Source organism: Triturus cristatus, chromosome 8 (genome assembly GCF_964204655.1).
Source record: "Triturus cristatus chromosome 8, aTriCri1.1, whole genome shotgun sequence".
NCBI classification, from domain to species: Eukaryota; Metazoa; Chordata; class Amphibia; order Caudata; family Salamandridae; genus Triturus; species Triturus cristatus.
Window position 1 is genome coordinate 1,072,904,187 of NC_140591.1, and position 27,708 is coordinate 1,072,931,894.

The 27,708-nt window shown below is 41.0% G+C and overlaps 1 protein-coding gene across 1 annotated transcript in view; it reads right to left on the reverse strand.

Moving 5' to 3' along the window:
* Positions 1-27,708, reverse strand: part of TGFBRAP1 (transforming growth factor beta receptor associated protein 1) — a 197,866-nt gene that overhangs the window by 94,824 nt on the left and 75,334 nt on the right. Inside the window, exons 4-5 of the mRNA XM_085622607.1 lie at positions 17,764-17,846; positions 8,607-8,948 (exon numbers count right to left, since the gene is read on the reverse strand). Coding sequence (XP_085478733.1) covers positions 8,607-8,948; positions 17,764-17,846 — 425 coding nt within the window. The remainder of the gene's footprint in view (positions 1-8,606; positions 8,949-17,763; positions 17,847-27,708) is intronic.

Sequence of the window (27,708 nt, forward strand, 5' to 3'; positions counted from 1 at the left end):
TCAGACTAGAAATGATCTGATTTATTGACCTAAATGGACCGCTAATTCCTCCCCACTATTTAATCCTCGTGGGTACTTGGTCTGTAGATCTATAATAAATCTCGACTCAAGTCTTCTCAGCTTGCGTGTTCTATTGCCTCCTCTTACACTTACAGGAACATAATCTAGGCCAAAATATTGTAATCGATTTCTGTTACTTTGATGACACTCTGCAAAGTGGCGCGCCACTGGATATGCTGCGTCCGATTTGTCTATGGCCCATAGATGTTCTAGGATCCTGATTTTTAGTTGGTGTATAGTGCTGCCTATATATCGCAGTCCACATGGACACACTAAACAAACTGCGAAAGGAGTACTACAAGTTAAAAATTTATTGATTGGTCTTATTATTGTGGTATCTGGTATGTTATAGGACAAAACTCTTTTACTGGTGGAGCAGGCTTTGCATCTTTTGCATGGGAAAAATCCCTTCATTTCTTTAAAAGTATAGCTGCGTTCTGGAATTTTTTCAAAGTGACTTTTCACAAGCATATCACTTAAGGACCTAGCCTTTCTAAAAGTTACTAAGGGAGAGATTGGAATATCATCACTGATTACACTATCTGTTTTTAAAATATGCCAATTTTTCTTTAGCATATGTTTCAAATAGTTGGCTTCGGAAGAATAAGAGGTAATCATCCGAAATTTCCCTTTACCAACATTCTCTGGTTGTTGAGGTTTCTCTAACAAAAGTTTTTCCCTTGGGATCTTTCTAACCTTATGTAAGGTAGTTTCCAGAATCTGAGGTTTGTACCCCCTCACAGTAAACCTGTCTATACATTCTGATGCTGCCGCCTCAAAATCTTTTTTGTGTGATGACGCATTGAATCGCATTAGCGTCGATTTACTGTAAGCCGATACACGGCCGGAAGTAATGTGTGAAATTACCACTCCAAAATGGCACTGCTATTTAGTTAAAAATGTTTGTCCTTTCTTTATCTTTGAAGCACTAAGACAGCTTTTTAAACATGCCTCCTCGGAAGTGTAATGAACACCGAAGAAGGCCTACGCCGAAACGCGTTTGTTGGCCATTTGCCGTTACCGTTGAATAAACAACAACTGTGAATGTCCCCCCGGAGTGCGGTATTTCTTCAACAAGTAAGGGGAAATTGAGCTTTGGAGATATATATATATATATATATATATATATATCATACGAATTTACTAAGGTGCCACTGAGTGCCAGTCTTTATTTATGGTCCCAGTTTAGTATTTTAAGTGATTTTTACATAAACAGACAGGAAACAATAGGACTCCCTCCTATGCATGAATTTTTGTAATCTGAGAAATACAGAAATTAGTTCTCATTTCAGCGTTTCCCTACACTTAGGGTCGCGACGACAATAGCAACAGCTGTGCATATTGAAAGCACAGAGGTAAAAGCAAAGAATGAGATTGTGTCAAAGCTATAGTAGTAGCTGCAGTTGTTCACCTGTGCTGGCACTACAAGCAAAATATTTTCAGGTGATTATGTACATTTATGGTACACTGTCACCTGCTGTACCAAAGTCCTATAAACAATGCGAATATACATTTATCATTAAAATAAAGCTAGATATATACTAACTGCCACTTATTTTCTTCACCCGCCACAATAGACTATAAACAATGCAATGTGAATATACCTCTATCATTAAAATAAAGCTAGAAATATACTGACACTTATTTTCTTCACCCACCATAATAAACATGGACAGATAGCAGTAAGACGAGAATGAAAAGTTAATATGGATAACTGCAGTTGGTTTATGAAATGTATTTGTTAATATTTCCAGCAGCCCTGTTTGAGAGCACTTTGTCAAACTTGTCAGGTATGTTTAGGGAATTGCATATGAATTTCCAACTATTTAAGCAGCAAAGCTGTAACAGCTCAGTAATGTTTTTTTTTTTTTTACTTTTGCATAATTAATCTGTAATAGATGCACATGGTGGGCACAGTATAGCAGATATTACTCTACATTGTTTGTCGGTTAGTGCCACTTGCCCCACCTGCGAAACTCTCTTCTCACATTTCTAATCTATCGGATAGTGGGACATGAATGTGTGGAACATCCTGCTACTGTCCAGCCTACATCAGCTAAAACTTCTATTGTGTCAACCACAAGTGTTGAGACCATCTCCTTGAGGTGGATTATGCTTGTTGGTCATGAAAACAATGTGACAAAAGCACTGTCTCAGTTTTGAAAGACTGGTGTAGGATGCACACCCTCTGTCCCCTGTTGATCAGGTGCTCTGTACATGAACACCCATTTGTCTCTTGTAGTGTGTGTTTCCTCTTCTTTTCAAAGCCTTTGATCACGTTGTCCCCAGTGCTCCTTGGCCAAGAGGGATGTGCCAGTAGTAAGTGTGACAACTCAGACCCGCCAAGAACAAAACCTGTGCCACCTGAACGTTGCACCCTAATCTCTAGATTCCACACAGAGCAGCAACTAAACCCCTTATTTAACTCTATGATGTATTCGTCCTTTTATGTTGCCAGGAGGTATATTAAACATTAGAAGGGTCAGAAAATGGGCATGCTTATATTTGGAAGGTGGCACCGGCGGTCTACAGAGCCAGGGGAACAAACACTTTTATGGCAACCTTCAAAAGAGCAACCAACAGCATAATAGAAAGTCGACAATGACAACTTGCGGGGTGGAAGAATTATCTGTATACAAAACCATACAGAAATAGAAATCCCATTATATGACATTGCTCAATCCCAGAACAACATTGCAGAAAGGCACTTTCGGGTCAGCATAGGAAGGCCTTTTTGGACACCACTTTATAAAATGAGTAACCACTGAATGCAGTGAATTATAGCACTTGATGAGCCTGTCTCTATCATGTCCAGCACTCCTTGCACTTGTATTTCTCATGATTGTTTTTTGTTGTTCCGTCAAATGATTTTCTTTTTATTTGCTTGATTCAATTTTTGCTTTGCTTAAGTTCTTGTTTGGAGAGGTGCTTTGTTCTGTCCTTTAGATGCCCTGCATCTCTTTTATCTCTGAAGGTTGTACTTGCTTTCTTCTTGGCACCTATCTCTACTTAAACATGATGAGACTTCTTAGATATGACCCACAAGACATGACAATGCAACAACAAATTGTAAATTATACACACTTTGAATCAGAAGTTCAAAGGAAGAGCATGCACCTCAGGTAATGAAGACAGACCTGCAAGAATCAGGCACATAGCAGTCCTGAACAGCAAAGGTGCTACGGACCTTGACTTTGCCACTTCATTGGTGGTTCCTTCCATCCAAGAGTCAGAACTGATGTAATGCGCTTGGTTACAGAACGCTCCCTGGCAACTTAACTACGCAAGCATTTGGACACCATATCTTACTTAGGAAAATGTAACTATCCAACCAATAACTACATACAGATCCACCATAGTCTAAGGGACCACTAATACTCCAATGTCTTCACACTATTCGGTCTTGGCGGGCACAAATAGGGAATCCAATAAAGGGAAAGGCGTTCCTGGATGTAAAATCTCATATCTCCATGGATTCTGGGAAGCCATATTCAAATCAGTCTTATGCCTCCCACCAAATCAGCAGTTCGTCCCAGGTAGTAGCTCCTCATTTACATGGAAAAACAACTAAAATGATGTGTTGCAGCTTTAGGCATCCATAGCTGAAGTACCTATAAACAACAAGCTTTTAAATCACAAGATGCCATACACCTCACTCATGCAAACAATTCTCTGGATGCCAGCTCGAGAGCAAAGGATTAACCTGGTCAGCAAGTCAAAGGAAGCTAATTTGCAAGCAGTCTAGTTTGGCATACGCAGTCAGCTGCATTTTCTTAGCAATCTGCTCCCAATGATTTCAGACTGATGGTCAGTCATAACAGTAAGAGAAACAAACTATCAATTAACTGTGACTCTCACTGTTGCCAATTCAACACCAAAAGCAGCTCACCATCCATACTTAGCTATTTCTAGACTAGATTCAGAACAGAGAAGTATGGGAGGGAAGAAGGAGGCTGGTTCTGTGTGCCCCATGGCATTACTCTTCTAAACTGGTGAGTCAAGGTTTAATTTCGGCAGCAGTGCAAACAAATTTAAACTAGCAAAGGCCTAATGCGCTTTACTTTGTTTACAAAAAGATGAAGAAATCACTCTTGCAAGAGCACTAGACCTATAAATGATGTCACAACATGAGTTTAAGTGTGGTTGTACTATGAAATTGCTTCCAGTTAAATGACTTAAGCTCTGAAGAACTTAAAGGTCCCTAGAATGTACTTTATTGAGTCCCCACAACATCACGTCACCCAACATGAACCCCAGCAAAAGACAACCTTTGAGATCAGGGTCATTCCACTATCCATCATAGCCTATGTCAGGTTTACCCGATGGCATCAGACCACGAGGTAAGAGAAGGCAAAAGGCGGATCAGTTTTATCAGCAAGTACGTCTGTGGGGTCAAAGGGCCATAACTAAACTGTCCAGTTTTGGTAGGGATGTTAGACATACCAGAACAAAAGAGACTATTGTCTAATTTGTAATCCCTTGGAGAAGGAAATTCTTAAAAGAAATAAATCATGGATTTCAAGTCATGACTTTAGCCAATGTGCCAATCATCTCAGCTGTCAAAGAGCATTTGACTCACTTGAAACAGCCATCTGGGAGAATGGCACGAAGCACTCCAAAGAGTGTTGTGGTCTAGGGGATTTATTTGGTTTAGATACCACATGGGTCTGCAACAGACACTGAAGTATTATTAGAACAGGCAACAGATTACTTCATGTCACAAGAACCCACGGATTGTTGAAGGTGAAGATCCAAAGACTACACAGCCTATGAAAGAGAGGCACCAAAACAGCCAAACTGAGTTCTACCACGGACTCTTAGAAAGGACCCGGTGTCCTATAAGTAACCAATAAATCCTTAGCTATGACAATGTCTCTCAGTGCATAGCAAGATTCCATCTTAGCATTTATGGATGTAAAGAGGGGCACCTCACATCTTGCCACTGATCCATGTACCTCAGGAATAGAAGGGTGTGGGTGTCTAGTACTGGTCACAGGTGAAGATTGGGGATCACCCATGCAGAGCCAACACAGCTCAGACACAGACTTTGAGATCTTGCTAAATGTATTCAGGGCAGATGAAAGGTGCCTAAAGCAGATGCCACACTACCTCTGGTGTGAGGGTGAGATTTGGTAGGAGGGGGATGGAGGGCGAGTGGAGTCTTGGTAACTTTAGTATAGACCTCTAAAGGTTATAGAATGTCCAGCATATTAGAAATTGTTCTAAAGGATATAATCCCGACAGGCACACTGAGGAAAACTCTGGTAGTCCCAGAGGGTACCACGGAACATTCACTTAGAATTAGAGTCAAAATGCACTCCAGAGCTCTTTTGGCTAGCATCTGGTCTGATTACGCCCAGACAGCACTTCATAAGAGGAAGCTTTGACAAATATAGACCTAAAGGGCAGCTCTGTGCTGAGACTGATACTTTTGACCATGTAAGCATCTAAGTGCATGTGCAGATTCTAGGAGGATGTTGAAACTGAGGGGATGTGGGGGAAGGGGGAGGAACACCATACAAACAGGCAGTACTGAAGGTGCTGTCCCCATTTTTTTGGGGATGAACTGTCAGGCAAGAACACGTTGCAAGGAAAGAGGGGTCTGTAAAACATCGGTCCACTTACGTTAAGCATTGGGGCCTCTTCTGCTTCTTGGCAACAAATTATATAGGATTTGCAGAAGGTAAAACCAAAGGAGACAGTGATTGAAAAAGTCTGTTATTCCACAGCAAAATGAAAGTCACAGGAAAGGCCTCAGACCCAGTCCGCAGAGATAGTTCAGCTTTGGGAAACTGAAATTGGCTCGAGAAGAATCTCTTGTAAATGGTGTCTATTTGTATAGAGGATGGAAGACGTGTGTGAAGGAAGCAGGTGAGTACACTTGACAAGGCAGAAAAAGATAACACATGGAGGATGGTCCGTCCTGAATAATAAGATTTCTGACTGCATAAAGGAAAGAAAAGGCAAAGAGGTGTGTCACGTTAAATTTTAATAGACAGACTTTGAAGAAATCCATCTTTTTAGAAAGATGCTCTTGTCATTTAGCTGTAATGACTGTGGATGTTACCCACTGATTTAGCTCTTCTACAAAGGTTTACAAGCTGATTTTTCCCTATGTTACCATAAGAGCCACTCTTGTTAAGTCTGTTTAATGTGCATGTTCAATGTACAACATCCCAAACTACAGGTATAGGAAGTAGTAATGAAAGGCGGGATGACCAAACTGATTCTTGAAGAATAGTATGCCGTTTAGACTGTTGCAGCCTATGCCTCACAGACATTCCCAGCGATACTTAAAATGTAGTTTTTACTTTCAGTTAGACATGCTATCAAAATGAAGCCTGCAGCCTATGGGTAACCTGGGCAAAATGACCAATGATAATTTTAGATTTCAGTGATACTCTATTCCTACAAAAGATAATAGATATGGCATATTCTGCATATGCTCGGCTACAGTACATCCCAATGACTTATACATTTCTTTCAGGAATCATCCTTGCTTTACACTTTATAACTGCTTCTCACAAGCAGTCACTTCAAAGGGCTCTCACAGATAATACAGGATGGTTATGAGGGACTGTTCTGGGGTCTGTCAGGAATACATTTGTAGATGAAAAGGTATATAGCAATATGCTTCTTCTTTCACTGTACAATCTAAAGTGACTTTCTGGTGCCCTTTTCATGTGGAAACCGAAGCAAAATGTTGACTGAGAAAAAGGGAGTTTCCTCCTTAGCTCAGGGGGCTTAAGGGGGAGCGTCATGGTTTGAGGCAAACACAAGCTCCGCTCTGTACATCTGAAACAAGCTTTCATTTCTTGGCTTTTAGGCCCTTTAAAATCTGGAAGAGATTTCCTGCCACAAAGCACATTGATAGAAGAGGAAGTGCATCACTCTTTGAAATTGTAGTGGAGAAAGAATGCAGCTGTATTAGGAGTGAGTCGGAGATTAGCAATAACAGTAAAGTGGTTTATCCCATAAAAGTCAGAACTTGTCTAGACCAAAGCAAGAATAGCTTGCCTTCACAGAATATTTGACTGCACTACCAGAGTACTGGCAAGTATTGTATCCAGAGCTCATCTTTAAGTTATGCCTCCAGTGTTCAAGAACACAACTGATGGCTGGCTCTAGTTTCCATGACTTGGGATCCCACAGGGATACTTGAACACATGCAAATGAGTACTGAGGGAACAACAGAAACCTTGCCCATGGGAAGCACCATGTCCAGAAAGACAGCTAAATGGGTCTCCGTTGAACCGAACAAGCCCAAAAAAATGCAGCTTGCACAGTATATCTAACAACGTAGCCATAAAAAATCTGAATCCCCAAGCCGCAAAGATCCTTCTATGTCAAGCTGGTGTTTGTGCCAAGTCAAGCTTCCCAAACTTGCACTGTCACAGACGCAGGAGGTACCTGGATCTAGTGGAAGACTTTCGCACAGCATCACTGATGCCCACAATAATTAAACAACCTGCTTTCTGGCCCAAACCTGCTTTAAACATACACACTCGTCACTAGACTCATTGTTGGTCCATGCCTCGCCACAGCTTTATCAGATTTGAGCCACTTCATCCAGAGTGTTAATTACTATGTCATCAACTTTTTTGTTCAGTTTCTCAGATAAGCAAATAGACCCTTTCAAACATATTATTTTATTTTCCTGGATCTTCTAGCAGGCTCACTAGGAACTGTTGTTCAAGTCATCTTGAACCCAAATTTTACTTGGACTATTTTTGGCTATTGTTATTGTTGATTACTTCAGATACTTTTAGAACAGCCCTCACACACAATGTATCCATATATCTCCTATAGTGTGCCTTGTCAGGTTTTATTCAAATTATATCTTTTAACTGACTTAGTTTAGGACTTTTTATATTTGCATTACTGTTTCATTACAACTACAGTCCAATTCCTACATGAGGAAACCCATGTTGCTTTACCAAGCTACTTCAGGTGAGTCAAGGATTCGTTACTGAAACCTGCTTAAACTATTTAGGTCATAGTAGTTGAGCACTGGGAGAGCTCAGTCACAGTTCTCATCAAGACATCCAAGTCTATTAACTCAATATTCCGATTTCCTATAACAGAAAACTATTTTCTTGTAACTACATGCACCCACCTCAAAGACACTAAGAGTGCCTTCTGTAAGAGTATGCAAATTAAATCTTTTCTCGCTCTTTTCAAAACGCAAATCTCTTTTTCATCTAAATATGTATGTATATTATGCACCTTCTTCAACGTGTATGAGCATCATGATTGACAAAGCATAGGTTTGCGTAGCCCCTATTAAAATAATTAACTCCTTGCTGTCCAGCAGTTGATACTACACCTTCGCACTAAATCAGATTATCCTATGATTCTGGAATAAGGAAACTGGATGTACCACTACAATAGACCTCATGTTGAATGAAAGCTTAAGAAGAACGATGGAACTGCAGATCATTACTGTTTGAACATGTTATCTTTTAAAAACTGGGATAATTGTAGATGTTATTTGTGGAAATGCACAATGCTATTAATGAGGGCTTATTGAAAAGAAAATGACTCACTTTTTGTGTGTTTCAAGCCATGCAGCACAGTCGGTTAAGAGGCAGGAATTCTCAGAAACCAGGAGATCCAGCAGACTTTCATGGTTTGCTTCGGCATACAGTTTCAGCAAAGCCGTATCTACATCTTCCTTATAGCCATTAGCAACTTCCGTACTCCGGATCTCATTCAAGTAGCTCATTAGAAACTGTTTACACTTGGTAATCTTGTCCTGGTCCCCTTGAGTTAGCTGATTCAAGTCGGCGTACTCATGAAGCGGAGGGTGACAGCGAGCAAACGTTGAAGATGTGGGCAATAGGAAGGGATATAGAGAGATCAGCTCACGGACATCAAGATGACTGCTTCTGCAATTACAGTGTCAAACTAAATGAAGTAAAAAAAAGAAAAAGTATACATAGGCACAAAAACGCACTAATGACAAACAACTGTTACTATACTATTTTGCTATTTAAAATGGCAACGACCGATTCTCAAGGCTAGTTGTTGTAACAACATACTTTATAATATATGTGAAAATGTATACAAAATAGAAAGAACGTTTTTTCCGAAGACAGCTGATTACCTAAATAAATACATAGTAAGAAGTTTACTACTTAAATCTGTGCGTTTACCATTTGATTCAACATGCTGATTGAATATTTGCAAGCAGGTCCCTTGCACTTTACATTTGCTATGGGTGAACTTTAAATATAACTCAATTCTAGTGATGGCATTAGTGGGTTTTGAGCCTGGAACATTGAAGCATATTATGCTTAGGTCTAGAGAAAATGTAAGCATTTTTAGAATCATGCCTCTACAAGCCATTAGATTGAAAATGTAAAGCATTGGAAAAACAGTTAGCACATTCAAAACAAATACAAGTTTTGGCATCATAATTTAACTTATAAGAAAAACCATACAAAAAGTACAAAATAGCTTGGCACAGGTTCCAAAGTTCTGAAATACCTAATGAAGTTCCAGGCTGGATTTAAAGAACTCAGTGCAGAAACTATTATTGAATTACTGAGAAGAACATTATAATTTGAAAAAGAAACTGACACCTACTTTTTACAAATACAAATAATCTTTTTGGTTCAATAATGTATACAGTGTGAGAACTAAGCAGTTATTAATGAGCTGTGCAAATATAACTCTGGGAAATCTGTGCTCAAAAGGCTGGTTGCTAAGAAGCCCTGCAAATGATAGCACAAGACTAAAAGGTGGAGTTAAATTCAGACTGACATTATTGACAGGAACATGCGGAGCTTGGCACTACCAGAGAAGTGCCTTATGATTTCCACTCATGCTAAGGGAAAGACCGGAAAATACATTTGGAAATAGCACCAGTGAATGTTAGTCCACACCCAAAAGGCACAATAAATAATGTTAAAGTTGGTTCCCATTTACTTTTTCAATCTGGTTGCATTATTCAAGCTTGCCTGAAGGTGGTTTCATTTTGTAGGTAAACATGCTAAGCACTGCTTCAATTATTAAGGCAAGCAGTCAGATGCAACAGAAAGTCTATCATGTTTTTCCAAGTACTGATATAGAGACAGATGCTGGTGAGAAACCTTATATCTTAAGGAAAGAAATGAGTGATATTGAAATGATTAATAAAGTTGGCCCTTGGAGCACCCTTTGATGTTCATCACTATTTTGAAAGAAGGTATTGCATGAAAGGGTGGGGCCCTTACTCCCTGCAACACCCCAAATGCCTTCCTTACATGATGTGCAAGATGCGAAAAATTAAATGCTAGAGGCCATCTAGCCTCTAGTATTTCGCCAGGGAGACCTCCTCATGGTGTTGGGCCACTCGAACTTGGGCCGTAGGCGTTGGGTGCAGAGTGGTGCAGACTTGCGGATTTGGCCGGAGCCAGAGTCTGTTGGTGACCTAATCTGGTGCTACTGAAGCTGGTTGGGGAAGGTCCTCCGGGTTCTTGGGGGCTGCTGGCTGCAGGACACTCCAGGATTTCGCTGGAGAAGGTCGCGATCAGGACAGGCGGCGAGGGCTGGGGCCAAGTGAGTCGGTGTCCTCCTCTTCTTCCTTCCGCATGGCTCCTTCAGTACTCCTTCTTGATTCTTCCTGTCTGAGGCGGCAAGTCTCAGGGCTGCCCCTAGATACTAAATTTAGGGGTGTTACAGGTAGATACAGGTTGGGACCAATGGGTCCCTTCCTTGGGGTGGGTAAACCCCCACTTATGCCTCCAGTGAGAGGGGGGCATAAGCCTCACCCTGGTTGGCTGGTTCCCCCATCTTTAAGATGGTGGGGAGTGAGAGTTGTGTTTCACCTCGCCTCCCCCACCTAAGGGGTGGGGTTGGCAAAGGTGGGCACACCCCTCCTCCTAAAGTGGGGGGTCAGAACCAGTGGGGACCAGTTGCTGGGAGTAGCAAATGGCTGGGGTAGCTCACAAAGGAGGCAGGCCTTTGAAGCTGTCCCTTCGTGGACCGAGCCCATCCTGAGGGTGGAGGCTTGGCACCTCATCCCAGGATGTGCTTTGTTTCAGGACCCCCAAGAGTGGCAGACCCTCGACCCAGGGGGTCCAGAAACATGTCTGAAGGTGGCAGCTGGCGAACAGCCACTCAGGCAGGACACTAGAGTTAGGTTGTTTTTCAGGGAGCATCTCTAAGATGCCCTCGGAGTGCATTTTTCATTAAATCCCACACTGGCATCAGTGTGGGTTTAATGTGTTGAGAAGTTTGACACCAAACTTCCCAGTTTTCAGTAAAGCCATTACAGTGCTGTGGAGTTCGTAATGACAAACTACCATACCCTTTACTCTTTATGGCTTTACTGTGCTTACAATCTCTAAGAATGGATTTAAAAATTGTAGGGGTACAGGGCTAATGCACCTGTACCCTCACCAGTGGTATAGTGCACCCAGCTAGAGGGGTGTCTGACCTATGTGGCAGTGGATTGTAGGAATGGCACACAGTGATGTGTGCCATGTCGATTTTTCACTTTGCTCTGCACCAAAACACAAAGTCTGCAATGGCAGTGTGTGTGTGCTAAGGCACAGGGCCTCTAAGGGAAGCACAATAAGTGTTGCAGCCCTTAGATGCCTTCCCTGGTCACAGTGCGCTTGGTGCCTAAGGGACTTACATGTTGCCAGAGAGTTGCCAATTGGGTTTTGCAACAGTATAGTTTAGGGAAAGAACATAGGCACTGGGTACCTGGTTGGCACACTGAGTCAAAGTGCATCAACATTAGGCAAAAAGTGTGGGGCAACCGTGCATAAAAGGGCACTTTCCTACACTACTTCATTAAGAAAAACAGAAAACTATCCTCCACACCTAAAAGGGCAACTTCCATCTTTCATTGCAAAACAAGAGATACCAGTTCACACGTCATCACTCGGCTTACACCAAATGCTACATTATTAAAGCACTCCCTTTTCAATTGGCTTCCCCCTCTCCTAGATTAGATACATTTAACACAGAATTCGTGCATCAACGTATATTTCTGACACGACTTCTTAAAGACATTTTTTTTTTTTTTACTGACCAAGACTCATCATACTAATCATGGGCTTCCAATATTAAAAAGATTAGCTGTAAAGCCATAACTTAACCTTGACTCATGATTATACATTCAAAGGACTGCAATTTAAGAAACGATGTCTAGGGTAAAATACAACCTACTAAAAGCACTTCCACCGGTGCTTTTTAAACTAAAAAAGTATTTCTTCCCCCTAATATTGGTGGGAAAAAAACATCTTTAATGCCAGGTACTGATCTGTCAGAAGCTTCTTTGCTGTACCGCTTAAAGGTAACATCATACATTTCATTCTAGCACTTTAAATACTCCACATAACATATCACCATGCTTGTAGCTCCAATATATTGACACCTTACTTTACGTACATATGTTTTTCTCCGATTCCCTCTTCCCCTTACCAACTAGTATTTAACTGTCTGCCAACTCCCCCCACTTATATCACAACTTACGAGTGAAAACAGGTTTGCCGCTAAAGACGGTTTGCAGTGACCCAGTATGACTCAGTATGGTCTTAAAAGATTATCAATGTGTAACCAGAATAGAAGTAATGTGTACCTTTCATGCCTCAAATTTATCAAAAGACTTGATAGCCCCAAGACCAACAGAGGGTGAAATGTGTGTTGACTGTAAACCAAAAGGCTGTGTGATACTGAGAAATCAGAAATATATATTGAACCTAAAGGACAACATGTAGATGTGTTTACACATTCTTGGACTTGTGTACCTCAGGTGCGGGGTTTGATTTCAACTTTATCTACTATATTGAGGGCCAAAGTACTGCTCTTGACCATGAAAGGTCCAACAAAGAAGAAAATTTAAATAATAAATCTTGATCAGGTTTTAAAAATGGTGAAAGATTTGGCACGTTCCACAACTCTATTTCATGTAAGACACCAGAATGATTTTTAGCATGACAAACTTCAACAATTGGGGCCGATATGGCACATCACGCAAAATCGAAGTTCAATCCCAAGGGGTGGAGTAAGCAAACAGAACAAAGCAGCTCTTATTTACCTTTCCACAACTACTAAATGTTTCAGTAAACAGGACTCTCACATAACTGAACAGCTTCCGAGACTTATGAATGATGTTCTTTCTGTTATTCTGAAACTATGTTTTGGGATATATGTTTTGGAACTGCTGATTAAGAGATTCTTATGGTGAAACACTTCAAATGACCCAAGATTTTGTTGGCAATAACTATCACTTTTGCAAGGAAGACTGCATTAACATGACAAACTGTTAGTTAGTAAATTTGATGGGGGGGTGGGGCATACAAAATGCTAGGTTACACATTTCTAAAGGAGTACCTTTATAAGGTTTTGGAACATCTTTAAAAATAAGTGATTAAATAATTATTAACTTAGACAATCAAACCTTTTTAAGAAACAATCACCAGTAACTGGTAATGCTTTTTTTTAAAGAAATCTGTTTAATATTTAATATATGTACTTTATTTTCTTCTTCATAATACAGTGATTGTGTTTTTCACTAAGCTTTATCAATGATCATACCAAAACAGTTGTCAATTAAAAGAACACATAAGGTGCACTGAATAATGTACGCAGAACATCATTTTCTTTTATCATTGGTGAATGAAATTGGTGCACATCTATAATGTGGACCATTTTGAGTTAGGTCCTTATTAATTATAACATTATCGCAGCAACACACAGTAAATTTACTAGTCACTGTTCACATTTGAACTGTGTACAGATCCAACATGCCGTATTTTCCCAAAACAGGGACCGTCAGCTTGAATCCTGCCTGCTGAGCATGTTTTTAAGGGGTAATCTAATTTTCATACTATGCAGTGAGCTTTATATAAAAGTTAATTGGTATCCCACCCAAAGAATAAAGTAATACATCCCCTCCCCTAAGCTAAGATGGAGATTGACATTGCTTGGAAGCGAGTCTTTTTAACTGTTGTGCTACTTGTTTTTTTGCAGAGTTCAGGTAGGCTGTAGAAATTAGTGAAAATACTCTACAATGATGAATAAATGTTAGAATATGGTAAACTCTAGGATAGATGCAAACGCAATGTCCACTTTAATAGAAGTAGGATGCCTGAATCATAAGATGATGCAAGAAGCACAGATTTAAATAAAATCATTGCACAATGCAGATTTCTTGACTGCTGGAACACTTATGTGGAATGGGGAAAATTTGGAGGACAGGAGATTGCCTGGTTGAGGACTGCCTGCATGATGACCCAGAGTGGGAGTGGCACAGGTACTGTGTGGGTGAAGCAGTGTGTGTGCCACCCAATATTCCACCTTCAGAGTGTAGCATTATGGATCCCAGTTTGTATGTATGTACGTATGTGGTACTGATGTAGCACAAACCAAAAGGCAGCAGTGTGCGGTACAGAGTCAAAGACACAGCCAACTTGTTCGGAAGGGTAGCTGGATTCAAAGAACTTTAAGTGGACTGTCACTGTATCATGATGAGGTATTTATTGAAGAGGCATTTTGTTTAGCTCTTTTTTAAACCGGAGCAGGCTTGGGGCAGACCTGATGGGTAGGAGGGTGCAGTTCCACAAACTGATTAAGTGAGGAATACCTTTGCCTTGTTTTTATTCCTTTTTGCAATTCTTCCTCTCCAGTCTAATGGTGCCCTGGTTGCTGGTGTGCTGAGAACCAGTAGAAATGGAGCACTTACCAGCAAGAAAGAAAGGGATGTTAATCATGATAGTTTTGTAGATGATGGAGTTGGTTTTGAAGATAGTGCGGCCAGCAAGGCGAGTGGATCAAGTTACATCAGGGTGGGGATTGATGCGTCATATTTCTTCGGGATTCTCATGAGATGTGCTGTGGCATGTAGAATGCCTTTAAGAGAGCCAGTATGACGCCTGGGAGACCGCAGGGCATTGCCACCATGTAGATGTGAGAACGTGAGACATTGAGTGGCAGTTTTAAAGTCACTTTCTGGGAGGAACCAGGCTGTCTTGTTCTTCTTGACCATGGGATGTCCAAAGCAAATCTTTGTAACTTTTAAAAGGGTGAAAGTTAAGGTTTAAGGATCACACCATTGAGTTCGGTGTGGACTAGTTATTTCGTGTTGTCCTTGGCTAGAAGCTACAACTCAGTCTTGGTTTGGGGTAAGCAATAGATTGATGCAGTAGCCCACGTCCGGGTTGAAATGCAAACAGTGTCTGAGGCATTCAATGTCTGGAGCAGCGGAAACTTCCAAATATAGTTAATTTATAGTGTGTCAACAGCGTATTTGTAAAATCTGATGTTATCTGTGAGTAGAATTCCCCCAAAAAGTGGAAGCTATTCATCTTTATTTTTTGAAGGAAAATAAGAGTGACACTCAATCTACTATTTCTGCTGCATGTAATGACATCTTGTTTGTCTTTCAAGTAGCAGAGGACATTTTATTTACTTTTGGTTCAACATCCAAAATAGAGTTATGGCCCCTATTGGACTTCCCAGCCTTTTTGGCCATCTTGTATTCGATTAAATCAGGCTCACCACTGGATCTTCTGCTCCCAAACAAGCCTGGCCTCTTTGACCTGAAACCTTTGCAGGTGGTGATGGACCTTCTTAAATCCTCTCTGTTAGAGGGAAGGGTGCGCCAGAGCTGGAAGCATGCTATGGTCCTCCCACTTCTTTAAAAAAAAAAGAAGAAAAAAAATTCTTGCCCCGATCAACTGGTCAAACTTTCATCTGATTTTTTTACTGCCCTTTTTCTCCAACATCTTAGAGAACATGTTAACACCTGGCTTACATCAGTTGTGGAGGCCAAAACCTTTTACACCTCTCATAGTCTGGCTTTAGGGCGGGCCACAGCATTGAATCTGCCCTTCTGGGCATCACTGAACATCTTAGACGACATCTAGATGAGGGGGAAGTGGCTGTACTTATTTTAATTGATCTTAGCGCGCTCCTCAATACTGTATCCAACTCTATTTTAGCTGAAAGACTGAGAATGTTAGGCCTTTTCAAGTTTTTTCAGCCAATGAAAGCTCACCTTCAAGGGCTCTCACTTCAGGTGTACATCAGGGCTCTGTTTTAAGTCCTATGTTGTGTAAGATCTACGCCCGCCCTCTAACTGATGTAGTCGAGAGCTGTGGCCTAACCTTATTTTCCAATAAGATGACAAACAGATTATCTTTTCTTTGACATCTGCGCAAGACCCTGGTTCCTTCACTCTTAACAAGGTCTTGAGCCACATCTCCTTATAGATGAATGCTCAACGGTAAAAAGATAGAGGTCATGGTCCTGGGTAAGAATCTCTCTTTAGGATCCTCAGCATTTGACAGAACCCTTAGGGGCATTACCCGATCTAGCATCCAAAGTCAAAAATCTGAGATTTTTGCTGGATGATAACTAGTCTATGAAACCTCAGGTGGCCAAGGTTACCTCCACCTGATTTGCGGTCCTCAAGTGGGTGAGAAAGATTATCTGGATACTTCTAGTCCAGCTCAAAGGACTCGGATTCAAGCCCTCATTCTATCTAGGCTAGATTATGGCAGTGTTGAATTTAGGTATTGACAAGGCTTTAATTTGACGATTACAGCTTGTCCAGAATTCAGCTGCCAGACTTCTGTTTCGGCTGCCAAAATACGCCTCTGTTTCGCATCTTTTTAATGGGCTCCACTGGCTTACGAACACAAAGCGCATACAATTCCAAGACTTGTGCTACATGCACAAAGCCAAAGTTAGGTTGGGTCCGCAACATATCCAGAAGCTGGAAGTGCCCTATCAGGACAACAAAAGTGGTCTAGGTTGCCTTAATGCTGGCTTTAGCATGCAATGCACGGGAAGTATTTGAATGTTTGAAACACTGGAACATGCAACAATAGTTTATTACACTGATCACAATGCATTCAAATAACTATCTTAGATATAAGCATTCTCATTATGGTTCCTAACGTAAGATACATTACAGATAACAATGATGTGAGGGAACAGGTTCTGTTCAGGTAGAACCTCAAATCCATTTAAAAGCACATTGTGCAGCCATGAAAGATTTAACTTTTTGTATGAGCTAAACTGAGCTAAATCAGTCCATCAACATTTAGGAAGCTAAACAGTGTCACATAACTTTCTTGAATTATTTTTATTCTGCTTTTTTGACCTTGATGACAGCAGCATCCCTTCCACTTAATGCACCCCTGGCATTGTCCCTACTACCCATGGGTCACTAAGAAAGTGTCAGAAAAAGAAAGCAGATCTCTCTCATCCACATTTACTTTGTGGATCGTCCACTCCATGCCATTGCCCTTTCCTTTTCAGCAAAAAGTAGGCTTGTGAAGAGCTAAGCGTGTACTGAGAGCTCACTACTGTGATGTCTTCAGGTTTAAAGGATGTTAATGTCACTTCGATACGCCCAGCCATTTGGATGACTCACTGACCATGTCAGAAATTAGAGGCAGTTGTTCGAAACGTCTTTTTAAAGAAATGTACTTTAAATTCTGCAAATAATATTTAGAATAGAATATTTAGAAACCAGGAAGAACAAAATGCCAACCCACTTTAAAAACATTACCAATAGAAATGCCTCTGTGCTGCCCTTCTTAGCAACATATTATATATATTTGTATTCTTACTTGAGATTTATACCCGGAACATTTAAATAGTGACATTATCTTACTAATAAAATAACACCCTCATCGAGTAACACAGTTTCAGCAGACATAATTTGAATACAGTCTTCAAATTAAAACAAACTATTACCTGAAAAGTTCTTTTGCTTCTGAAAACTGAAGCTGTGCAAATTGTATGAATCCTGCCTGTTGTAGGATTCGTTTGTACATAACCTATAGGGAAAAACACAAATGTGTTGGGATACGTATTTTATTAAACAGTCTCTAGGTGTTTCATTCAGAGTAAACAACAAATGTACACATTTATATCTGACAAATTAACTTAAATAGTAATAAACTGTGCAGGATAAAAAAAAATTGTTCTATAAAAGATCATGAAGAGTTTTGGGAAAATTAGCGTGTTAGGTCATGAAACTCCATTATATAAAACTGAATGTTGTACACTCTGGTGGAGTTAGCCGTAAGCTGATTAAATTAGGGTCTGTATAAATAAGGTATTTTACAAATGGTGATGGAGTGCAAGAGAATATGACCAGCAAAAGCACGGTCACCAACCTTTGCTACCTTCAGATCAGTAGGTGATTCATTTTTATATGTTCTGCCATACTGCACTCTTGTAGGTTCTTTCACCAACATAGATGGTGTGATGGAGTGACCTCTACCTTTAATGGTGAGTCTGCAAACTACTGCCTGCTTACAAATAACAATTCAAGAAGTGGGGAGAGGGGGGGGGCGTGGCTTGGACGCCGAGGGAAGATGGCGGACCTCCGATAGCTCCGCTTGGACGCGGTGCTATGTAGCTGCGTGGAAGGCTTCCCAGCGAGCTGCGGACGCTGTCTTCATAAGAATTCGTCAGCGGAGCATGCCGTGACTCGGAATTGCCCTTCAACGGCGATTTGTATCGCTCCTATCACCCGGAGACGTGGCGGTTCGATTTCCTGAGGTAATATTGGGCGGCCGCCATTTTGTGACGCGGCGCCCGTATCTCATCCCTGCAGTACCGAGCACGCACCTCTAGGATTCAGTCATGCTATAATGCTTCATTATTCTCCGAGAGGGAGTCTGTTTTAAGTCCTGCATTTGCCACTAACCCCTGGCCATGCTTGTTTTGTGCCGTTTTTCTCTCAGGGGAAGGTTTCATAATCTTTTTCTTCTTCAGAAGGCGTGATTAACACCTATGCCCCTGTACTTACAGAGCTGCAGGCTGGATGTGGAACGGCTCTATTTGTTCTAAGGTGGTGCTGTAATGGTTATATGAGACTCTTCGTCAAATTATACAACGTATGAGAGATCTCCGCATACTCTTTCCCGCCAAGAAGGTGACAAGTCAAAGTGCCAAGATGTCTAGTGACTCCCATCCCCCAAGTAAGCCGTCTTTTTCTGGTGCAAAGCCTAAAAGGCAGAAAAATGACCCGCCTTCACCCATTCTTTCGTCACAAAGCCCAGTACTAGATAATATATTAGAGGAAGTGCGTGGTCTTCAACCCTTTATGGTCGCCACAAATGAAAAGTTGCAGCAAATAGAGGACCGATGGATTGTCATGGAAGGTAGGGTGACTGAGTTAGAACAGCGCATCAGTGACACTCAAGATGTTGCCACAAAAATACAGTTATTGGAACAAGAGATTCATAAGCTAAAGCTCCATACAGAGGACTTGGAAAACCGTAATCGAAGGAATAACCTCCGCCTTTTTGGTTTGCCAGAGAATATTGAGGGTCCCGATATGTTGCTTTTCCTCCGAAAATTCCTTCATGATCTCTTGGGCCTTCAGTCATCCTCACCCTTGAATATACAGAGAGCTCACCGCTTAGGTCGTCTTCAACCGAATTCTGCCAAACCACGTGGTATCATCATGCTTTTTCTGGAGTTCACAGAACTTATGACTGTACTCAAAGCAGCTAAACTTAAACGTCACCTATCGTGGTCAGGCCATAATATCTTTATCTCGCAAGATGTCTCAAATGCGACCAACGCTCGACGCAAAGAATTCCTTGCATTACGTCCACAAATGAGACACTTGAACGTCCAATATGGCATACTTCATCCCTCCATCTGCAAGATCACGCACGATGGCCAGACAAGGTCCTTTGATGATCCGGGAAAACTGAAACTGTTCCTCAATAGCATCTCCTCTCGGAATATGGACACAAATCATTGAGTGCTTTTTCTCATTACTGTTTTAGTGTGTTGTTCTCAAAAGCTTTTATGTGGTTACCATAGATATTTCTTATATATAGTTCTTCGTACTCTCTATTGCTCATCGCATGTTTGTTAATCACGTCTCTTCTTCTTCGTTAACGGCTCTTACTTGCTCAATTCTTTCTTCTTTCCTTCATATCGCCTATCCTTTGCTCCTTCCTTTTAATACCAGGTTTATTCCTGCTTCCAATCTTATCCATGTGGTATGTACCGCTGTCTTCTCTCGGGTCTCATCACGCTCCATCCTCACTTGTTTATTGGTGTCTTTCAGGTATGGATTTTCCTCCTTCACCTGTTTTTCTTCTCTACTTTTCTACACTTTCTACGTCTGCTCATCTCCTTTCCCTCCCCTGCTCTCTCTCTCATTTTCTTAATTCAGTCTCTCTATGGTTGGTGCGTCACTCTTTTCCTCTTTCGAGATTTCCCATGTTTCCTCTTTGTTTTTCCCCTTCATTTTTCCTCGGTTGTGGCGCTTTTAGACTTCTCTCTACATATTTCAATGCCAAGGGCTTGTTGATTTTTCTTGGAAGTGTGGTTTTATGTTTTGCGGTTTCTTCCTGTAATTTCCATGCGCATTTTGTTTTTCAGTGTCGTCTTGTCTTTGAAGTATTTCTACACCATGTGTATCTCATTCCCCTGACCCTCGCGTATGTGTAATTTTGTTACGTGGAACGTCCGTGGTCTTGGAAATCCCGTTAAAAGACAAAAGGTAATTTCTCATTTATCTAAACTCAACTCTCAAATTTCCTTTCTTCAAGAAACTCATTGTAATGATGCTGAGTCGCTGAAATTAAAAAGGCAGTGGGTAGGCCAAGTTGTTTTTTCTCCTGCAGTTAACAAAAAAGGGGGGGTTGCCATATTGTTTAATAAAACTTTGTCTGTGCAAATACTATCTTCTCAAAATGATGATGCAGGTCGATGGGTAATGGCCAAGATTGTTTTACACAACAAAACGTTAGTCTTGTTAAATATTTATGGTCCTGTGAAACCGGATCCAAAATTCTGGAATGATATCAAAATTCTTCTCTCCACTGTTGAGTGTCCTAATATTATTGTTGCAGGCGACTTTAATCAATGGTTGGATCCCTTTTCGGATCGCTTATCTAAGTACAAATTTCAACCGGATAAGACCCATAAATCCTTTCAATCGGCCATTGCCTCTCGCCCAATGTATGATGTCTGGAGATCTTGTAATCCTGATGTATTGGAATATACGTTTTTTTCTAATGTGCACCAAACCCGATCTAGAATTGATTATATCTTGGTTAGCAAACCCCTACTCCCGTCTATCCAAAAATCTGAGATTGGCTCTATTTTTATTTCGGATCATGCCCCTGTTTATGCTGTTTTTGACCTTTCACTCACCTCCACTAAATTTAATCGCTGGAAGTTTAACACTCACCTGCTATCGGATACAGTTTATCTTAAAGAAGCCACCTCCTTTATTAATGAATTTTTTACCTTTAACAACCCATCAGACACTTCCATTCCCAATAACTGGGATACTTTTAAGGCGGCTCTCCGTGCTTTTACTATTTCTTTTGTGTCCCGGAAAAAGAAGACCAATGTGAAAAAGTATGAGGACCAATTACAACAGCTTAAAAAATTAGAGCATGATTATTTCTCCTCCAAAAATGCAGACGCACTAAAGAATTTAATTGCAGCTAAAACCAACCTTAACAAGATTGCGACTGTCGATGCCTGCAATGTTTTACTTAGAATAAAATCTAAATTTCACGGAGGTCAAAATAAAGCAGGTAGAATGCTAGCGAATTACTTAAAAATTCGCTCTGAACGTAAGACCATTGGTCCGATCATGGATGAGTCCACTAATAATCTGGTGTCCTCTGATGAAAAAATTGCAGCGGTCTTTCATGACTACTATCAATCTCTTTATTCTGATGATACATTCCCCTCCTCTCTCATAATCTTGATACTTTCTTTTCTGGGCTCCCTGCACCTCCGTCTCTAAATGCTGAGTTCTCCGCTTTAGAGGCGGATATTACTTTACAAGAGATACTTACTGCCCTACAAGCTTTGAAAAAGTCAAAAGCCCCTGGTCCGGATGGATTACCGGTGGAGTTTTATTGTACTTTCCAATCTTTGTTTGCCCCAAAATTATTGCAGCTTTTTAATTCCTTCATTACCGACGCGAAAGCATCTGGCTCCTTTATGGATGCCTTGATCGTCATTATTCCTAAACCTGATAAGGATCATTCTTTTTGTAAAAATTATCGCCCAATCTCACTAATCAATTATGACTGCAAGATCTTCGCTAAGATTATTGCGTCACGGCTTGACACTATCATACCCCTACTGATCAAGACGGATCAGGTGGGTTTTGTCAAAGGTAGATTGGCTTCCGATAATGCTAGAATGTTCATGAACATCCTTTCCCATGGTAAAAATTATAAAGATCCTCTGGCTGCTTTGTCCCTGGATGCTGAAAAAGCATTCGATCGTATAAATTGGCAGTTTATGTTTCACACACTACAATGGTTTGGATTTGGCCCTAATTTTATTTCTTTTATTAAACTTTTATATTCATGTCCGAGGGCTAGTATTTTTGTTAATAACCAATTTTCTCAATTTTTCCCCCCCATCTAGAGGCACCAGACAAGGTTGTCCACTTTCCCCATTACTCTTTATCTTATGCTTGGAACCCTTCCTGGAGCGTATTAGAACCAACCCCAAAATTAAAGGTTTTGCCTCTGCGTCTATCGAAACTAAATTATCTGCTTATGCGGATGATATATTGGTATACATGTCCAATCCGAGTGAATCCCTTCCCCCCTTTTTAAGAGGAAGTCCGCCTTTATTCTTCCATTTCTGGGTACAAACTTAACCTATCTAAAACAGAGGTTCTCCCTTTAAATTCGATATGTTATCAATTTATGTTTGCTGATACTGCCTTTGCATGGTGTCCTTCTAAAATTAAATACCTTGGCATTTGGTTTGCCTCCAATATAGCGGATACTATTAAATTCACTTTTAACGCACTAATGAATAAATTGAAATCTCTTCTCCTCGTGTGGTCCCCCTTATTTTTATCTTGGTGGGGTAGACTAGATACTATTAAAAGGATGGTTACTCCTCATATCCTATATACGGTATCTATGCTCCCTGTCAAAATCCCTAATATATTTTTTTCCCAATTAAACTCTCTATGTATCAAATTTTTATGGAACAATAAACACTCCCGCATTGCTTTGAATAAACTTATTCGTCCCAAGGAAGAGGGGGGGAGTGCGCTTTCCTAATTTTAAATTGTACCACTCTGCTTTCTTGATTAAACAATCTTTCTCATTGGCCTTCGATTTTGGGGATACGCCTATACCTCGATGGATTATTTTTGAGCGTTCGCTTTTAAAAGAGTTTCAGTTTCAACATGTTACATTTATGTCCAACTGCACCTTTTTGTCTAAAAGCCCTGTATTAAAATACTCCCGTGAATTGCTGTGCAATACATTTCTTAAAGACCTATCTCCTATCCAATGTTTTTTAACCTCTACCCTATGGTATAATAAATTTCTTAAATATAAAGGTAGATCATTTTACTACAAATACTGGAAGGAAAAGGAGATTTTTTTTGTGCATCAGTTTTTGAATGGGTTTTCTATTATCTCCTTTCAAGAACTACAAACACGTTATCAGCTACCTGACTCCTTTTATAAGGAATATATTATCATTACTAATGCTATACAAACCCAGTTAGCTACTTACTCTCTCCCATTAGAACCACCTCCTTTAATACCCTCTTCACCATTATACTCTCTATTCCCAGCTCATATACTTAAAGCTGCCACTGTTTATAAGTTATTGTTATCTAATGGTAATGTTAGTTCTAAATCCAACATTGAAAGTGCATGGGAAATGGACCTATCCATCTCCCTTTCTGTTGATAGTTGGGACACACTATGGTCGAAATTATTTAAAGTTTCGGCTGCAGCCAGGATAACCCAATCTTTGTTTTTTTTGTATCATAGAGCTATTGTTACTCCTGTTGCTATTTGTAAGTTTTCCCCTACATCCTCTCCTCTTTGCTGGTCCTGCTCTAGCGAAACTGGTACATTAGTTCATCAACTATATGAATGTGCATCTGTTCTATCTTTTTGGAATTCAATTTGGAATGTATGCATGTTAGTTTTCAACTTTAATGCTACCTTAACTTTTGTTAATATTTTTTTAGGTTCTTTAGCTCCTGATATGGAAACTACTTTACCTAGTTCTAGGTTATTTGATCTTTTTATTGCATTAGCATTTAAAGTGATCCTGTCTTCCTGGAAAGACAATTCTAAATTGTCGTCAATTACTTGGTGGAATTTTATTTGTGACGAACATAGGATTGCATCCGTTTCCTCCTCTTCTGTTTCCCAAAAAATCAAAGTTGATCTTCTCTGGTTCCCTTTCACTACTTATCTTTCCTCGCACCCTCCCATGTGATAATTCATTTTCTTTTCGCTCTGGTTTTCCCTTTTCTCTTTCTCTCTCTTTTCTTCTGTCTTCCCTCTTTTCCTCTCCCTTTTCCCTCCTATCCTGTTTACCAGTGCCCCTTCCTTAATTTCCTTATTATTGATCCTTTATTGTCTGCCCAGTTATTGTAAACCATTTTCGTTTATATACTATTTCTGTATGGCATTATATTGGAATATTCGTTTATTGTATCATATGTTTTTTCTCTCTCTGAAAAGTCAATAAAAACTTCTTAAACAAAAAAAAAAAAAAGAAGTGGGGAGAGTAGTTAACTGGTGATGGCCTAGTACATTTGACAGTAAGATAACAGGGTAGTCATAAAAATATTCAAGAAGTTATTGTATATGAAAGATGATAAAGTGGGTCTGGTTTAAGTGTCTGTATCCGACTGTCTGGTATCCTTACATATCCTGTCATCACCTGTGTGGCTGCAAGGGTTACAAATACTCACACCACTAGCAAAGCTCAGATTAAAGGCTTCTTGCAAGCTAAATATTAATAGTACACTTTACCACTAAGTGTGCAAGAGGGGAGTGGATGACACAAATCTCCGTACATAATGTAGGATTGGGTAGTCTTATTTAGGATATGCTAAAGCTTGTCTTGAAAAAAAGAAGGATCGAGGCAGACTTCAAACAGAAGCATTCTTCAGGAATGCTTGCCATCTCCTTTCTTCAGTGTTATTCCAACCAATTCATTCTTGATGTGAATACATTTGAAAAGTCATTATGAAAGAAACCTTTACCTTATAATTGTTTACTACTGCAGATTACTAATGTACATAAAGTGATTCTGTGTTGGGAGGTCCTGTTTTCTAGACAATAAGATGTTAAAAGGATTAAGCTCCTGGCCATGCTCCGCGGGTTGTGAGGAAGTGTAATGAGTGCAAGGCCAGGCCATGTGCCCAAAGTTGACTGGGCTTTGGCGAAGGCTGTGTTCAGCATGCGCTGGAGAAAGTGGCGATGGGATCAGGGCCAGTCATGGATTACAGGATATACAGACTCCGTTAGCATGGTTACTTTAAATTGTGATTAGAAAACTGTTTTTTTAAAATTTCCTAATAACTGGAGTCTTATTTGATGAATAAGCATAAAATTAGGAAGGCATGTTATGCGTACACGCTTAATTTTTTTAATTTCAGATTTCATGCATATTGTTCCATAAGGTAGGAAACAAAGCTATTTGAAATGATCTAAAGCAGTATGTCACCCGTTAAGCCTGACAGAAATTCTCGATCTCCACTGCAGCACAAAGTAATGAACAATTACACCAAAGTTGGTAAAAAGGTAAAACTTTACTCAGAATAGCCCTTTTTAGGTCGAGCCTGTAACAGCGCGCATGCACTGTTCTGGCGAAGACTTCATGTAAGGGTTTTCGAAAATTAACCTAAGAATCGCACACGCTTGTGCTTTTTGTTTTGGCCCACGCTATTGGCCTTTGCATGCGTCTTTTTAACAAAGACAGCACGCAATTGGCCAAAGGCGGGCGCATTGCTCCGCTCATTGCCTGTTGGTTGCGGTTACCCGCACGGCCGCCATGTGGTTTCAATTATCGTGACCAGACACGGGCGCGATAATTGAAACCAGATGTCTCACCGTGGCGCGCGTGCGCGCGCACCACTCGCGTGCTTGTTTGTTTGTTGCTTCTGGCCACCTACTCTGGAATATGAAAGAACACAGCTATTGAAATACTTTAATACAGATACGGAGAAGGCCAGGAATCTTGTAGATGCTTCACCACCACCCCCCCCCCCCACCCCTCTACTACCGACAACGGAATAGGATAGACCCCTAAGACGGACATGTACATTTATATTACAGAACATTTGCATTTGTTATGGTATGTCAAATATAGAAGCTGATTTCTGCATCACACAATAAAAGGAATATTTCCTATTTGTTGCCTAAACAGTAATAGCCTTACGTTTTCTTTGACACAATTACAAATGTGACATTAGGCAAAAGAGTTTTAGTCTCGAGGTCAGTCTTGTGTCGTATCTGTTGTGATGATGTGTTTATTAAGCTCGGTGTCACACATTTATCTTGTCCAAAGTCGGTGGTCACAGCAGCCCTGGCTAACCAGGTTGCTGCTGTAACTCTCCCCCCTCTATATATCGTACCTGAATTTGTCTGCTGAAGATATTATCCATTGACCACCTTGTCACCTTGTGCAATCCTCGCATGCAACACTGTTGCCCCACCCCCTGCTCCCAAGACCCAACCAGCTCTCCAACAACAGGGTTCTTGGGCCTTGTTCCAAACTCAGACGTTGTGCGCCTTATGCAGCGACACTACACACCCTGCCCCGCTGCTACCGCTTCCATCATCTTCACACCTGCCTCAAAGAAGCCTCAGCCAGGTAAAAGCATCTTCCAACCAGCACGTGGCACCGCTTGAAAACTCAGGATTCTAAGACACTATACCAGGCATTCAAAACGAGTGCACTGTACTGATGCCTGTCACTAACACCCGTGCTCTATGCAATCAGGTTAATACAGTCGTGCGTCAGCATTCTTCTGTGCTACTACAGCGAATCCTCGTGCTACTTACAGGTTTTTGAAAAGGCGCTGCACCTGCACGTCACCTAGACCACTACTAAGCGCAGAAGTTGCCTGTTTGAACTTACCTGCAAAATTGGCGTGAATGGTGTATTGCAGTTCTCTTGCAGGGCTTACGTCTGTAATGCAATGGCTGCACTTACTACTATCATCGGGGTAAAGTTAAGAGCAGTATTACAGCTCCCGCACTCAGCTTTAAAATAAGAATTCCCTGCGTGTCGCTCCCCTCCCTTCCTGCGTGTCGCTCCCCTCCCTTCCTGCATGCACTCCACTGACACTTTCCCAGCGCAGACCTGCCCGAGACAGCTCGGAACACTAAAAATAAAAGCGTGTTCACGCATTCCTTGCAGCCATTAGGAGCAGGGGCTGCAGGACTGCAGGCAGGGCGGGAAAGGCAGCGAGCCGCTCTGCAGGCCCCGCACAGGCATTCAGAATTATTATTAGAGAAAACTGCGGCACCCCCTTTCTCCTCTCATCACCACATCCCACGAATACCACAGACTGCACTGCTGACGGGGCGAGGCCTGCCTGCTCTCACCTGGGGGAACCTGCCACAGCAGGCTGTGGTGTGCAGCCAATGAGGCTATAACTTATGGGCCGACTCTGATCCAGACTGCTACAATCTGCCTGTGCTGTACAGCTGAAGAGACTGTAGTCAGAGCTGGTCAGTCTGGCGTGAAGTAACTGCAGCGATGAGGAGGCTGAAGGCCTGCCTGCTGTGAAAAGAAACAAGCATTGGCATAGCCAATAGGTCTCACTTTTGGGACCTTATAAGTATTTATTTGTTATCCTGCCTCTACTCGTGTGTGTTATCTATACTTCCAGCAGAGGGTTCCTAGCAGAAT